At 36.8% G+C, this 15139-nt stretch overlaps 5 protein-coding genes across 9 annotated transcripts; 3 read left to right on the forward strand and 2 right to left on the reverse strand.

The window, feature by feature from the left end:
• The first annotated feature begins 142 nt into the window (after positions 1 to 142).
• On the forward strand, positions 143 to 875 carry LOC129237522 (39S ribosomal protein L30, mitochondrial-like). Its single transcript, XM_054872326.1, has 2 exons — positions 143 to 159; positions 365 to 875. Coding segments are annotated over exons 1-2 (417 nt in total). The 5' UTR covers positions 143 to 157; the 3' UTR covers positions 780 to 875.
• On the reverse strand, positions 795 to 2193 carry LOC129237521 (torsin-like protein). The gene is made up of 4 exons (XM_054872325.1): positions 1870 to 2193; positions 1545 to 1813; positions 1044 to 1489; positions 795 to 976 (listed from the first exon to the last, which is right to left on the reverse strand). The coding sequence occupies exons 1-4, from the start codon at positions 2072 to 2074 to the stop codon at positions 868 to 870; spliced, it is 1029 nt and encodes a 342-aa protein (XP_054728300.1). The 5' UTR covers positions 2075 to 2193; the 3' UTR covers positions 795 to 867.
• Positions 2194 to 2607: 414 nt separating this feature from the next.
• LOC129237872 (centromere/kinetochore protein zw10-like) lies at positions 2608 to 5192 on the forward strand. Its single transcript, XM_054872837.1, has 5 exons — positions 2608 to 3419; positions 3490 to 4110; positions 4171 to 4498; positions 4607 to 4869; positions 4935 to 5192. The coding sequence occupies exons 1-5, from the start codon at positions 2718 to 2720 to the stop codon at positions 5145 to 5147; spliced, it is 2127 nt and encodes a 708-aa protein (XP_054728812.1). The 5' UTR covers positions 2608 to 2717; the 3' UTR covers positions 5148 to 5192.
• Position 5193: 1 nt separating this feature from the next.
• On the reverse strand, positions 5194 to 7992 carry LOC129237873 (histone-lysine N-methyltransferase SMYD3). Of its 2 annotated transcripts, none has more exons than XM_054872839.1 (8): positions 7648 to 7992; positions 7312 to 7512; positions 7009 to 7250; positions 6815 to 6945; positions 6132 to 6308; positions 5786 to 6071; positions 5562 to 5724; positions 5194 to 5458 (listed from the first exon to the last, which is right to left on the reverse strand). In XM_054872839.1, the coding sequence occupies exons 2-8, from the start codon at positions 7434 to 7436 to the stop codon at positions 5248 to 5250; spliced, it is 1335 nt and encodes a 444-aa protein (XP_054728814.1). In that variant the 5' UTR covers positions 7437 to 7512; positions 7648 to 7992; the 3' UTR covers positions 5194 to 5247. The 2 variants fall into 2 exon arrangements, with proteins under 2 accessions (XP_054728814.1, XP_054728813.1); XM_054872838.1 differs by having other exon boundaries at positions 7312 to 7573.
• Positions 7993 to 10794: 2802 nt separating this feature from the next.
• Positions 10795 to 14667, forward strand: LOC129237172 (carnosine N-methyltransferase). 4 transcript variants are annotated; one of them, XR_008581747.1, is made up of 8 exons: positions 10795 to 11278; positions 11744 to 12002; positions 12203 to 12363; positions 12429 to 12569; positions 12636 to 12798; positions 13432 to 13526; positions 13766 to 14239; positions 14310 to 14667. XR_008581747.1 is itself a non-coding variant. In XM_054871677.1 (7 exons), the coding sequence occupies exons 1-7, from the start codon at positions 11121 to 11123 to the stop codon at positions 14145 to 14147; spliced, it is 1359 nt and encodes a 452-aa protein (XP_054727652.1). In that variant the 5' UTR covers positions 10795 to 11120; the 3' UTR covers positions 14148 to 14667. The 4 variants fall into 4 exon arrangements, 2 of the variants coding, with proteins under 2 accessions (XP_054727652.1, XP_054727653.1); XR_008581746.1 differs by having other exon boundaries at positions 13766 to 14217; XM_054871677.1 differs by having other exon boundaries at positions 13766 to 14667.
• The last annotated feature ends 472 nt before the right edge of the window (positions 14668 to 15139 follow it).

The following is a 15139-nucleotide window of genomic DNA, read 5'->3' on the forward strand; positions in this document are numbered from 1 at the left end:
TAGGCAAATTAATTTGCATTTAATTTTAATAGATATATTAACATAAAAATCGGTACAAACACGCGTGGGAGTATATATTTGGTGAATTTTAGTGAAATGTTAAAAAATATAGAGTGTAATGTGGCAAATTATAGTGAAGTTCCCAAGGGCATTTTGAATGTAAATAATTAAAAAATTATTATTTCCCGAATAATTTAAAGTTATAAAGAGTGTTCTTTAACACCTCACTAACATCTCCACCAAGTTTCATTAAAAAAAACATAGTTTGCCAGAAATTCCAAAATATACATTGTTCTAAATTCCAGCCTAAAACCCTACAGCCCCAAGATAAAAACTAACCAATATTTACTTTTATATGAACAAGGACGCCTGATCATGAAGATCCACCGGTGGAACCAGCTAAATTATTTCGGGTACAACGTATTAAACCTGTTAAAGGTAACCCTTTTTGGGAGAAGCGTATTCTGAAAGATCTCGGACTTGATGGCAAGCAAAGCGACTTCACAGTAGTAAAGAACATACCAGACGTGAATGCAATGCTGTGGAAAATAAAGCATTTGATCAAAGTGACGCCCGTTACTTTCCCGTATGGTGAACCAACAGCGAATGACCTCAAACACACAATACTTAAGGAGAATGGTGAATGTATTGTAACAAAAGAAATTGGCCCTGTCGTACAGCGATTGGAAGCTGCTGAAGCATTCGAAACCGATCCAAACCGTCTAGACACTGATTTATTAAAACGTGATGCACGTATGAAATGGCTTAATCCATGGTAAAGCAAAAACGCCATGTTATTTAAAATATAGAAATGTATGATACTTTAATGTAAGAAATGCTTAAAATTAACTAATAAACCCTGGGTTTTCAATTAATCATAACCTCTGTCGCTACCTTCTTCTCTATCGTTTTGCAGCCCGATGTGGTAAAGAGCCCATGTTCGCGCTCATACGTAATAACATCTTGAAGCATAGACCTAGAATATAAGAGACAACTATAAGCAAAGCACGCACACAGTTTTTTTTTTGTTTCTGAAAGCGTACAATATCACTTTTTGCTGTGGTTTACGGTCCCATTTATCAAACTCTGCCTCTATACATTTGTGGACGTGATGTTTCTCGAGCGGAAGGAAGGGTATATAGTGATCGATTACATGTTGCTCAATCAAACCGGCTTTCTTTAATCCGCCTTCTAAATTGTACGATGCTTTTTCTAGTATCTGCTCAAAGGCACTTAGTTTAATGTCTTCTCGCATAAACCCATTTTTTAACATTTTGGCCAATTGATCAGATATTTGCACTCCTGCCGTATTAGAAATGAAAATGAATATCGCTTTTGAGCCATCCATTTTTTTCGGTAGCGCATTATAATCAACTAGTGACGTTAACGATTCAAACACTCCTTGTGGCATTTTGTCCACTTCATCAAATATAAATAACGATATTGGACAATCGTTGATGCCAGAGATAACGTCATGAAAAATTCGATTCTGATACGAAATTTAATTTACAATATTACATTTGTGTGCATTTTTTTTTTCTTACATTATACTTTTGCACGTCTTTGTCGAGCGAAAAATCTAACCTCCCCATATACTTATGCACAAATCGACTTTTAACACCTTTTTCATACAATGCCTCCGTGACCATGTCTGCCACGTAGTTTTTTCCTGTGCCTGGCGTTCCATGAAAACTTATCACCAGTGGTTTGCGTGATGAACTATTAGGACTTAAATGCGCTTTTAGCGCTGATAGCAATTGCTGCATTACGATGTGTTGTCCAAATAACTTCGACCCCAGCTTTCTTCTTAATTCTTGATTGGGAAAATGGAATGTAAAATTTCAGTACACGTGCGATGCATGAACTTACTTTCAATATCTGCCGGAATACTGCGTTCATTGCAGCATTCTGTTAACCGGCAAAAAGTCTGATCCTTGAGAAAGCTACCGTACCAAGCGCTAAGACCCAAACCGGCTGCAACTGACAGAGAGACGGGATCAATTAGGCCTTCAGCCCAATGTAAACTGAAAGTCAAAAGATATAATCCGCAGCACAAATTTCGCAGCAAAGTCATATTTTCTGATACGTTTGCAATGTTTTAATTAAATGATTAGCCAGCTTAGCGTTAAAAAAATCCTCTCAGCCAATATAAGGGTTTGCATGATAATGCAAACACTGTCACTATCGGGAATTCACCTTTTTTTGCATTTGACAGTGGAGCAGCATTTGACTAAAACATGCATAAATTTAATGACCAGAAATCAAACTTATCGTATTTTGTGGAAGGCGTAATTTAATGCAATAGATATTAAAATTATTATTGCCATAAATAAGAATTATTCTTTTTCACATTCAGACACTGAGGAATACAAGAATAAATAAATAATTGTTCGGATATTACATAAAAATTCTTTAGGTTTATTCTATTTTTGTAACTTTTTTTTAAGTTTTACTTATAGAAAATTACTTTTTCCCTTGAACCTACCACAATTAATTGTTGCATGAATTATTAATCTTGAATGAAAGTAGGCGATCAAAACTATTCATATGCACACGCAACTCTGCATTCTTGAATATTTGTATAACTCACCATAGTTTTGTTGACTTTCCAAATGTCAATAGTCACCAATTGCGATTTCTGCAGATATTCGATTTTAATTAGTTTTTGTTATTTTCTGCGTTAAGTATAAGTATTAATTAAGAAAATATTATTTTTTATGAATATGGAGTTTCAGCTGAATACTGACGTACAATTTGACGATGATGTCGTAAAGATCCTAAAACACGGTAATTGCGGAGATCCCGAAGTCACCAAAAGTACTATTACTAAAATTTTGGCACAAATAAAGAAGTTCCAGGATCGTATACGCAAGCATATCGAAGATAATTATGTTGAATTCATGTCAAATCAAACAACGAACGCCGCATATATCAACGAAGGCGAGCAATTGGTGCGTGAAGCTGAACACTTGTTGCAGACGATTGGCAGTGAGGCAAACGCCGAACTACGTCAAGCCAACTCTGATCTGACTTTGTGCATAGATGAATTTCGGGAAATGTCCTTGGGTTTACGCGTTTGCTACCGGATACTCAAAGTGGACGACCTTTTTCAATGTGTGGAAGAGGCAAACTCAAACAAGGAGTATTTAGGAGCGCTTGATCATTTGGGTAAATTAAAAGGTTTGATTTCCTGTGACGGTGGAAGTGACGTGGATCGCGTATTTCAAAAATGCGATTGCTACGATTCAATAAAAGTAAAATATCACATTCAAGAAAATATATTGCGACAAAATCTACAACAACGTTTCGAGTTGCTTGTACAATTCACCGAGAAAAACTTCTCACATTCAAAATGTGTGACGCTGCAGGTATCAAAAGATGTTAGTCAGTTGCAAGACACTGTGATGGCATTGTTTCAAGTAAGTAGTGTTGGTACTTTAAAGAAAATAGCGGTCAAACAGCTAAACATTTTTCATGCTATTATTGCAGGCGCGTTTTAATCCCGTTAAAATGTGTGATTTTCTTCTAGAAAATTGTTTTGAGCCGATTATTTTGAAGCCGGTTTCCCTGGATTACAGAGAGGAGAATCCTGATTATGTGCAACTAACACTTTCATATTCGTTGAAGGACATGACCAAAAGTTTAAGCCCCTCCTATAAGAAAGTCATCGAAAATATTAAGCTCTTACTGAATTGTCTGGCCAACATCAACGTTTCAGTATCTAATGATCAACAAGTATTCTCCATTATAGGTGACCATATCAAGCAACGATTTTTAAACGTACTCGTGGAGGATTGTCTAATGCAAGCGATACCAAAAAACATGAGTGAATACGACGAATCGACGCTCGTAGAAGACGTCATGCAATTAGAACACTTTCTAGACAATGTCTCCCTTATTAATGCCGAAACTGATAGAGCCTTAAAAGATTTCACCGAAAAGTTTGAAACATTTTTCCGTGAACAATTCAGCAATAAGCTTTTGGAAAGTGCACTAGATATAATGCATAAAGACTTGCAAGATATGACATTGATTCCGGAGAATTCTGCTGAGGACGGTGCAAAAAACACATCGCTTTTTCCCTGCTGTATGGTGTCAAAGAGTACACTGGTTAGTATGTTATTGCTAGTTTCGATTTACAAACTTATCGTGTTTTCTTATATATATCAGGAACTCATTAAACTGATGGAACGCATATTACGCCAATCGCTCGATACAAACGATGAAATTCTACTAAATGTCATCAGTGTCATACTTAATTCATATGTGGACGAAGTGCCGAAGATACATGAAAAGCTGCTAGAGAGCATACCCCAACAGTCAGCTCTATTTTATAATAATTGTCAGTTTCTAGCACATTGGACAGCAACGAACTCGGAAAAAGGCATATCCACATATCCAATACTGGTGAAGACCTTGCATACGACCGGCAGAAAATATTTGAATCTGCAAATCAACTATCAGCAGAAAATTATCATGGGTTTACTGAAAGAGTTCGGTAAGTTTAGACATTAATTTCCAAATCCAATTAATTCGTTTTTGTAAATGTTTGTAAATATTTTTTACATACATATTAATATTTGCGTTTGTTTCTTCTTTTTTGCAGATTTTTCTGATGCGCACACAGTTGGCACGGCACCGTTAAAACTATTGCGCCAGTGTTTGCGTCAATTAGATTTGTTGAAAAATGTTTGGCAGAACGTTCTACCCGACGCCACGTACAATAAGACGTTTTGCCATTTGTTAGATGATTTTTGTAATGAAATCATACGGCGAATACTCGCATTGGAAGACATTTCTGCCACAGTGGCGAATGAGTTGAGCGAATTGATAATTATCATATTAGAAAAGGTGCCAACATTATTCAAGGTAAAGCGGCAATTAAGCGAAATTCAAATTTGATAGCTCATATACTTGTATTACTCCTTCCGCAGCTCAAACATGAAGTGATACACATTAAATCTTGGATGAAACTTGAGCAATTAAAAATGATACTCAATGCATCATTGCAAGAAATCACCGAACAGTGGTGTGAAGGTTCCGGTATTCTAACAGCCAACTATAAAATCGAGGAAGTTAAGCATCTTATCCGCGCACTTTTCCAAAACACCGATCGGCGAGCAAAGGCATTAAGTAAAATTATTTAAATTGTTATGTTTATAGTACTTATACTATTTGAAATTTAATTTTTTTTATTAATAAAATAAGTAAAGTAAATTTATTTATATACACGCACACATAAACATTTCATGCAGAAGCCTCGGCTATAGACTGTGCAAGTAAAGACTGTAATTGTTCACGCAGCAAACTATGATCTCGGCCATGTGTTACTTGGAGTATTTTTTGCGCCTCCTTTAAATTTTTTACTGCCTCTGCCAGCTGACACTCGTACAATTGAATTTTTCCGATTTTCAAATAAAGCAATCCAAGCAGTGGATGCCAATCGCCATAATATTTTCTGTGAAAATTGAACATTATTAGTAAAGTACATTTTGTGCAGATGCATTAATTTTATATGTGCGTATGATATGTATGAATATATGTAGCATTATTAAGCTCACCTAAAACCTGGCACCAGCTCCTTACTAAACTCCAACGCCTCAGCCCATTTCGACACATCAATGGCGGCTTCAAATGCTGCGTCCAAAGTTTTTATATGCCAAACATTCAAGGGATGGACAAAACCTTTTTGTTTGGCTAGGCATAATTTACAAACATCCAAATCTAAAAAATTAAACAAAATCTAAATTTCACTTTTATTTCTAGTTCGATACTACTGCCTTACACGCCACATCCTTCATATTTTCCAAATGAGTTTTTGTTATTGACATAGCCTCGTTGTACCCATTTCGTTGCTTCGGGCTGACATCAGTATCACAATGTGGGCAATTATTGAGATTGATGTCCAAAAATGCATTACACTTCTTATTGGGACAAGCAGCAGCCAGCATTTCGTGTGTTTCCTGCATATCAGTACATTTGGAGCATATACAAAGGAAATAATAATTGCTTTGGAGTTCGGCACGTCGTTCGGCAGGTGTATTTAGAAGATCTATGTAGCTAATGAAGATCTGAAAATTAAAAGAGTGTTTTTTTGGAATGAATTAATTTTCAAAAACTGTGTGACCAACCTTGGACCAATCTAGGCACTCGATATCTTCAATTGCGTGTATATGCAAGGTAGTACCTTCGAAGGTGGCAACCGCATTCGGTTTGCAGCTATGATTTGTTATCGACACGCCAAGATAAATAGCTGTAGCAATGGAATTCATTTCAGGGTCAAGTATGCTAAAACCATTAGTGATTAACTAAAATTAAAAATAGCAAACAATTTTGAATATACAACGATCATATGTGCACCACAGTGCAAATGTCAAATCGCATGTTATCATATTTACATTTCTGCTAATCTTATAGAATAAAAATTTCGCATCGCACGGACCTAACATGTTACTTTGGCACACGCCGGAACAACATAGCGGTTCGAGAAGTGACAGTATTAGTGCCAGCAATGAAATTGAAAACAAAGTTTTTTTTACAAGTGCATGACTTTAAACATTTTCTGAATTTCTTGGCAAACAGCCAAATTTTGGCATATAGCCAATTTGATGGTTTACTGCAGTAATTGTGACGCGCTAATGAACGATGAGCATAAATTTGAACATTTTTACAAAATCCATAATAATAAGTGGGAGCATACTAATGTATCTACGTCCTCAAAAGTTGCTTAGGTAAAACTTATGCTCCAATTTTGGGCGTACGATTTGATTTTGTTAACGATAATTACATTTACTTATCATTTTTGCCTTCTTACCCTTCCATAGATGCTTGTCAATTCCGCCAGATTTGGCACAATAGTACTATCACCCATCATATCCTGCAGCACAGCATGCAAAGATTCTAAATGCTCCAAGCGCCGCGCATCATATTTAATTTCACCATAATCTGTGAAATGGTGAGACAAATTGTAATTTTTTAATGGAAAATGTATAATAGAGGTAGTCTTACGTGACATGAGTTCACGAAAACGGCGTGAACAAGTTTCAGTGTAATAGCCCCGCACTAAATCGCCACCATTGTTCAAGTGTATGCTCAGTTTACAAAGCATTCGGGCCGCATCGGGCACCGTACGCGGATAGATGCGTTTTAGGAATGGACATTCGATTTTATGTAGACTCCAGCTTTGCATCTGGCAGTCACGACTACAATAATAAACATACTGGCAGTTGGCACACTTCAGCACCTTACAACTGCAAACAAAACATATTTATGTAGATTTGTTGCCTTCCCCAATTTTACGTCATTACTTACGCTTGCAAACAGTTGTCGCAACGCTCTTTACGATATTTTGCTTGAAGTACAAAGACAAATGGCTGTTCGGTAAGGATGCGGTCGCCTCGTTTAATAGCTTTGCTATTCCGTCTTGCTGACTCCATTCCACTGTTCCCCTCGCTATTGCAGTTTTTCTGTGCACCGGTTAATAGGAGAAATTTTGGTTGCAGATGCCGATTGCTGTATGCGTAGGACAGTTGAGATTGATTATTACGTTCCTACCAATCAGGTCCTTAAACGACTGAAGCAGGTATTTTCAAACCATACATTTTCAAGAGTTTTTGTAGTTTGAAAAAAAAGGACTGATATGCTCACCTGGCATTTCTTATTTCTAGTTCATAAGACTTATCCCAAGTGGTAATTGAGCGCAATGCAGTGAAATACAAAATAACTTATTATGCCTTTCTTAAAAACTGAATGTTAATTTGTTTTCAACAATACTTTTCTTATTTTTCTGTTTTCTACTTTCTGAAAGTTGTCTGATGAGCGATGATCAGCAGTCTAATTTCTGTGGGCACGTCCGCATCTGATATACCTCTTTCTGACGCACTAGCTTGTGCTATTTTTATAATGTTTTTCTTTTAATTTTTAGATACAAATAATTTGGTTCAAATTAAAAATACGAAGCACTCACGGCGTTATGAACTATTTTTAACACCTAAACAGCTGTTTTACCTGTCGGCTAAATGAGGGGAAATGTCTTTATTTACATATCAATTACAGGGCGTCCCTCAACTCCAAATATTATGAAAGCCTCCAGTTCTTTTGCCATCATGAATATATAGACCTATGTCCTAGAATGATAGATTATATCTTATTGGTGATTTTATTTTGTATTGTATTCTCTTTTTAGTGTTCCCAATTGTTACCTTACAGCCAGAAATACTCTCACGAATATTGCAATCTTGTAATATATCATTCTCGAGCGAGAGGTTCCGTTGGTATAACACAAAAGGTTAAGCATACCACAGAATCAGCTCTTGTGCTGACGTAAATGTGGAGGTTTGTACATATTTTTTTGCTAAAACCCCATTTTTTTCTTTCTATGATCTTCTTGTTTGCATAAAGCTAATCTAACTTTTAGAAACAACTTTCGTTCTGGTTTATTTTCTTTAGAATGCTCTGGATTTTTCAATATCTCATTTTTCATTTTGATCACCTATTGCTCTCACATCAAATCTTAAGTGACGTGTCAACAAAAGTACTTCCCGATTTTCGTATTCACCATTCTTGGTTTTTCATCTCGCCCAATTTTGCTGACTTTAACTCAGTTTAAAAAATTAACCACAGTTAAATTAGCACTGAAAAACTCACTCTAAAGCGCAACTTTGCAAGGTTAAACTCCAGTAGATAGGTGAGATGACAAGAGTACCACCACAAGTAGCACTAGATTACTGATTGGATACCATAATGTAGACCAAACTTAATGGAAGAAAAAGCATTCACAGCCATCCACTGCTATTGATGTAGTGGAGATCTATGCGGGAGAGCTAACTCAGGCTATCCCCAAAAGGCACACTAAAGAATCTAAAGCGCCCATCCGCCAAACCCGCCCATTTGCAAAGAAAGTGTTCAACAGTCTTTGCTTTCTTCTGTTACGGGAGTTGTACGAAAGTCTAAGCTTCTTCGCATGCGTTCCGTTCACCGAGTGACCGGTGGCAACCGCTAAGTCTGAACGCAATTCAATAAATTTTTAAACTGAGTTTAAACCTATAAAATTGAACGTTTAAGTTAATACTAGTTAAATAAATTCAAACGCTCAGTTATAATACGTTCACATATTCATTAATCACCTATAAATCCACCAAATTAATCTACCCGTTCACATATGGCAGATTACCTGCAAAATTGACAACCAGCTGTCCCTGATCTCATACGCTGACGATTGCTCGATAATGGCGTCGGGCAATGACATCGATGGCCTGTGTTCCAAAGTGAACGACTACCTCACCGACCTTTCTCGCTTTTTCACTGCGAGGAATCTACAACTTTCCCCCACAAAGTCCACGGCGACCCTTTTCACCACCTGGACAAAGGAGGTCAAGCTGCCCCTTAAGGTAAAAGTCGATGACACACCAATTCCGACTGTGAATAACCCCAAAATTTTGGGTGTAACCTTTGACAGCTTGCTCTCCTTCTCTGCGCATACAACCGCAATTGCCACTAAGGTCCAAAATCGCAACAAGGTCCTCAAATCGCTGGCCTCATCCCTGCAGACACCTGCTTGAGCCCGAGCCGCCTCCCAGGCACGTCAGGAGACACCTCTTTGACTACGCTGGCGATATCCAGGACAAGACCGACCGTAACCTACTGGACCGGACAGTATTTAGACAGTCTATAAACGACATTCACCGGGAGACCGTTACCACCTTCTTGAACTCCCGTCCTGTGAATGCCGTAATCGGAGTCCAACCACCACCTATTGCAGATGAAGAGCTCCAGCTTCCCCGTGAGACCCGTGTAACACTGGCACAACTACGCTCTGGATATTGTAGCAGGTTAAACTCCTACATATCCAGAATCGACCCCGACATACCAAACACATGTCCGGCATGTGAAGGTACCCCGCACGACACTAACCACCTCTTCACATGCCCCCTCAAACCGACTCATCTAACCCCCCTTTCCCTCTGGACCCAACCTGTCGAAACAGCATGTTTCCTGGGCCTACCCCTAGATGAGCTAGACGAAGACGAACGATGATATGCCTACACTGACAGGGCTACGTATGCTGTTAACAACAACAACAACAACAACCAGCTGTCAACACTGCTTTGAGAGGTTTTTCTTTATAGAAATTATTTTGGTGGAATACTTCGGAGTTTTTGGTTTATTACCGATTATTATTATTATTTGAAGAAAAGACAAGGAGAAGGAAAAGCTAATTTAATTGCGCAATTAATTGGCTGCTAATAATAAAGAGTTTGAGGAAATCCGTGTGCGATGTTTACTGAGGTTGCAAAAATTATGGCAGCAATGCGCATGGGATATCTATATTACATTTTATAATAAGTAATAAGAGGACAAAACGTTTATGGACAGACGTTTTTTTCTGTAAAATGAGTCCCTAAATAATAATATTTAAAAAAAAATTTTATTAGAATTATGTTTACAGACCTGTTTTCTTTGCGGGCATCCATTTCGTTTAGTTTTTTTTTTTTGATGTTTCTCCTTACATTCGTAATAATAATTATCGATAACACAGGGTTGTTAATAACCTCAGATTTTGGGAGAGATATTTTGTATGGGAAATCGCGCTTTTTGATTACGGATTTTTAGTTAAGCGCGAAAAAATATTATCTACTTATATGTGAACGTATTATTACGCATTGTACTGAAAAAGCGGCCTTTCGGGTATGTAACGGTCATTTTGTCGTGCAATAAATTGTGCGCGTGTGTTCATAGCTTAATGGGGAGAAATACATTCCTGCTTTTGCCATTCAGTGGAATTTATTCATGTTGAGAATTTACAGGTGCTGGCTTTGTGGTGTAATCTCGAACGGCATTTCGTTGTCCTGCCGTGGTTTAATTTGAAATAGTTAATTTTTGTGCAGGAGTTTATACAAATGTCTATATAATTTCGTTATTAAATTGTGGAATTATACGCGAGGAAGCGTATGAATCAATAAAAATAATCGAGGAGCCGCTAAATTTATTCGACGTAGTCTGCTGTTTGTAAAGCAGTCGAAGTTTACTTAAGTCTTCTGTATACGCACTATTTGTGATAAAAAACAATACGGTAGAATATTTTTGTGCAGTGCAGTGTGACGGAAGCAACGTGTTCAGATATGAATGATTCGCAACAAGCATCATGTTCGCAAAAGCTGACTTCCACAAATTCAAGCGAGAGCAATAGTGTCTCGAATCCGCCGATGCTCAACCCTGAAGAAGCAGAGGAAGATCGCAAGCATATGCAAAAGATCATAGCAGCTTTACGCTATTATCAGTGAGTAAACGTACAAGCTGCTAACTCAAGCTAACTGATAATTCGCTTTGATGCTGCTGGAGGTGTGCTTAATTTACGATGGGATGTTTATTTTATTTTTGAGGTTATATTCATGTGAAATTGTGTGTTCCTTATCGCAATTACAATGGTGACGACAGTGTATATTGGGTCTTTGACCCGATTCTTTTAATGAGTTTTATAAAATTGCTACAAAAGTGGCATTCACAGCACAGTTTTTTTTTAATGTATGTAGTGAATGATTGATAAGCACTAGACGCCGAAGGCAACGGTAGTACATAGGTTCGGGAACAGCTGTTACAATGTCACTATGCGATAAATACGCCCGATGGGAGTTATGATGGAATACAACTACAAACTTTACAAAATATCAATATATTGATAGAGTCCATCTCCAGCAAATGTGTTGGGATTGTGAAAATTGAATGTCTAATTTTTCGTCCTTAGAAAATATTGCTATGCGCGCGTCAATAAGACTGAAAGCTACCTCAACAGTCTTCCTAAACGTCATCAGGATATGTTGGTAAAGTACCGCAATCATTTACGTGTTATAAGAGACTGCATCGATGAGAATCAAAAGGTTATCAAGAAAATGCTGCGAGATAATGTCGGATTTATGGATATGGGCGGATCTGAACAGATGTACGTGGCACAACAGGATAGCGATGGGCATGTGACCAAAATTAGACATCAAGATATGGAACACGTAAGCTTTCGTTCTCTTTTGAAATTGAATACTAGTTTTTTTTTAATAAATTGCTAGAATTTCTCATTTCTTAGCAATTTATTATATTATGTCAATTTTGTATGTAAAACGGTTTCTTCACGTAACCAATAAAAAAACCAACTGCAATTGAAAAATTGCAAACAATAGAAAATTATACATCAAATACTTACTTGCCACAGGCAACAGAGCAAGCTGATGTTGAACCTTTTAAAATTTTAAAGGCTCAATCGACATTAAAGTTAATCGCACGCGATTGGAGTTCATCCTGCGCCGAAGAACGTGAGCAATCGTACAAACCGATTATCGATGCAGTTGAGGAATTTTTTAAACCTGACGAATAGTAAGCTATATTCGCAATTTCTTGTTCACTTTAATTCTGTTTGCTTTTCTATTTCGTTTTTCTAGTGCACTTAATGAAGTGAAAATTCTTGTACCTGGAGCTGGTCTCGGACGTTTAACCTATGAGCTTGCCTGTCGTGGCTATGAATGTGAGGGCAATGAATTTTCCTATTTTATGCTAATTGCCTCATATTTTGTATTGAATCTGTAAGTATGCAAACTATATTTTTCTTGCCTTTATGCTTTAATAAATACTATTCGCATATTTTACAGATGCACTGAGGCAAATAAGTACACACTATATCCCTGGGTACATCAATATGTAAATAATCTACGTATGGCAGATCAAGTGGCTCCTATACGGTTTCCCGACATTTGCCCAGCCAAAAATCCACCCAAAGGCAACATAATGATAGCAGCGGGAGATTTTTTGGAGGTATAAGCAAACGTCCCCAAAACAACCGGATTTATATCCAGCTAGGGACTGTCACTTCTTCTCACAGGAGAATGCTTATGCTGCTACAACAACAGCATCTTTTATTTTATATCGAGAAATACCATTTATTTATTGTCAATGTATCATTGCATTATTATGGTATTTTTCTGCCTATTATGAAAACTATCTATATTAAGAGGAGCTGTGTGATGTAGCGCGCGACTTCAAGAATCAGTAACGCATCGACAGTTGCTTACAATGTTCAGACTGTACTGGTTTTTCTCGACATAAAATCTGAACACTGCGTGCGTGCTGCTTGTTACTCAAACGAGTAAAGATCGGTTTAAGAAAGCTATATATATAAATGCATCCAAAATTCGATAGCCAGTAAACAGTGCTTAAAAACGTAATTATTGGTACAAGCTATAGAAATTTATCTGAAGCATTTATAAGTTATTTATAATTTTCATCAGGTCAACATGTAAATCTGCATACATATTTACACACGCGTATTTATATCTAATTATGCTGACTTTTTCACGCACCTCATGCATGTTTGTGAATATTCATAAAACTTTTATGCATACACATGTATATATGTATATCGTTTTAATTTTTTTTTTTATCTTGCAGGTCTACAAAACGCCAAACAGCTATGATTGTGTCGCGACAAGCTTCTTTATCGACTGCGCCAATAATATTGTGGACTTTATTGAAACTATTTTTAGGTAAGTGCGTTTATTTTGCGATTATTGTTGTCAAAGCAAAGGATCTAAATCATGTATACTCACCATACACACATACATACAAGCGAGCATGTGCATATTAAATGTATGCTGTTATGTGCATACGAAACTATTTTCACAATAATTTACTTTTTTGACATTCATACAGATATGATTACTTTTCAATACTTCGCAAGCCTTTACATGTGTGCAATATTCAATTTATTCTATATTCTTTTCAGAATATTGAAGCCAGGTGGTATTTGGGTGAACTTGGGTCCACTACTCTATCACTTCAGCGATATTCAGGGTGAGAACAGCATCGAGCCTTCTTTCGAAAATTTGGAGCTGATCATAAAAATGGTTGGCTTTGAATTCCTCCGCAGCCAAACAGGCGTGCGCACTAAGTACGCCCAAAACCCACAATCTATGCTAAAAAGTGAATACGAGAGTTTGTTTTGGATTTGCCGAAAACCTGAGAGCGCTATTAACAGCACTGACAATTTATCCCATTGCGATGATGAAGCAGATGAGTTGGTGGGTGGCGGTGGCAGTAGTCGCAGTAACAGTCACTATGAAGATACCTACAGCAACGGCTATAGAAATGCCTACCAGCATCAATAGTATTGACATCAGTTGAAACAGTTGCTTAGGCTAAGGCGGTGACGGTTGAGGAGACGACAAAAGAAGCGAGGTATCACCTCACTTGAGAATTAGTAATTAGTTATTTTGAAATTATAGGTGTTTTAACAAACATACATAATGAATTTTTTTTTTACAACCCAGTACGCATATGCAAATATGTATGACTATATGCTTATACAAGCACAACTGGCCTGATGACAACAACGTTGCATAGACAAAAAGCTCTCTTGAAAGATGGAAATGTATCCAAGTTTGAATTTTGAATAGAAGCCATATGAAATTGAATTCTTGCACATGAAATATATATTTTTAAGTTTATTCAAAACACTGCAACAACAAATCACTATGCTAAGGAAAAGTTTGTAGGTATTTAAGCAAAGTATTATCAAGATCAAAAAATGTTTGAGATTCTATTTGACAAATTAGTGCCGAAAGCAAGTTACGAGACACATATTTATAGAAAATAATGAAATATACATACATTTTAATTGTATTGCAATGAATGACTTCTCAGTTAGAAACGAATTAAAATTTCGTTTTTTTTGTTTCTCTTTAAAATTTAGTTGGACAGTGTTCTGTTCCATCAACTATAATAATAAATTAGAAACTATAATATGTATCAAGACATATTCGGAACAAAATAAACGAAAACATTTATAATACTGAAAGTAATTCGCTTAATTAAAAAAAAAAAATTTAAAACCACGCATTCGTCGCATTGATATACAACAATCGGTCAGAAGACGCGATCAAATGGATAATTCAATGCGATTTTTATTAAATTATGGTTGTTATAATAGCAAAAAATATCTCGCATAAATTCTTGGGTAATACTGCTTTCTGTTAACATAGCCGACTGTTGTGAGAGAATAAAAAGTTGGCCACTGCGGGGAAACAGTACTCGCAGTCAATTTCCAAAAATAGCCGGCTGAGAACCGTTTACTTATGTTGGCAAGATGGACCATTGTGGC

This window comes from Anastrepha obliqua, chromosome 2 (assembly GCF_027943255.1).
Source record: "Anastrepha obliqua isolate idAnaObli1 chromosome 2, idAnaObli1_1.0, whole genome shotgun sequence".
NCBI classification, from domain to species: domain Eukaryota; kingdom Metazoa; phylum Arthropoda; class Insecta; order Diptera; family Tephritidae; genus Anastrepha; species Anastrepha obliqua.

Coding starts and splice junctions, on each gene's coding strand:
- LOC129237521 (XM_054872325.1), bottom strand. CDS start 2,074: ATGACTTTGCTGCGAAATTTGTGCTGCGGATTATATCTTTTGACTTTC. Junction 1,814..1,869: donor TATTCCGGCAGATATTGAAA/GTAAGTTCATGC, acceptor TTCCCAATCAAG/AATTAAGAAGAAAGCTGGGG. Junction 1,490..1,544: donor AAGACGTGCAAAAGTATAAT/GTAAGAAAAAAA, acceptor ATTTCGTATCAG/AATCGAATTTTTCATGACGT.
- LOC129237872 (XM_054872837.1), top strand. CDS start 2,718: ATGAATATGGAGTTTCAGCTGAATACTGACGTACAATTTGACGATGAT. Junction 3,420..3,489: donor CTGTGATGGCATTGTTTCAA/GTAAGTAGTGTT, acceptor CTATTATTGCAG/GCGCGTTTTAATCCCGTTAA. Junction 4,111..4,170: donor TGGTGTCAAAGAGTACACTG/GTTAGTATGTTA, acceptor TATATATATCAG/GAACTCATTAAACTGATGGA.
- LOC129237873 (XM_054872839.1), bottom strand. CDS start 7,436: ATGGAGTCAGCAAGACGGAATAGCAAAGCTATTAAACGAGGCGACCGC. Junction 6,946..7,008: donor TTTTCGTGAACTCATGTCAC/GTAAGACTACCT, acceptor ACCATTTCACAG/ATTATGGTGAAATTAAATAT. Junction 5,459..5,561: donor GAGCTGGTGCCAGGTTTTAG/GTGAGCTTAATA, acceptor CAATTTTCACAG/AAAATATTATGGCGATTGGC.
- LOC129237172 (XM_054871677.1), top strand. CDS start 11,121: ATGAATGATTCGCAACAAGCATCATGTTCGCAAAAGCTGACTTCCACA. Junction 12,003..12,202: donor GACATCAAGATATGGAACAC/GTAAGCTTTCGT, acceptor TACTTGCCACAG/GCAACAGAGCAAGCTGATGT. Junction 12,570..12,635: donor TCATATTTTGTATTGAATCT/GTAAGTATGCAA, acceptor CATATTTTACAG/ATGCACTGAGGCAAATAAGT.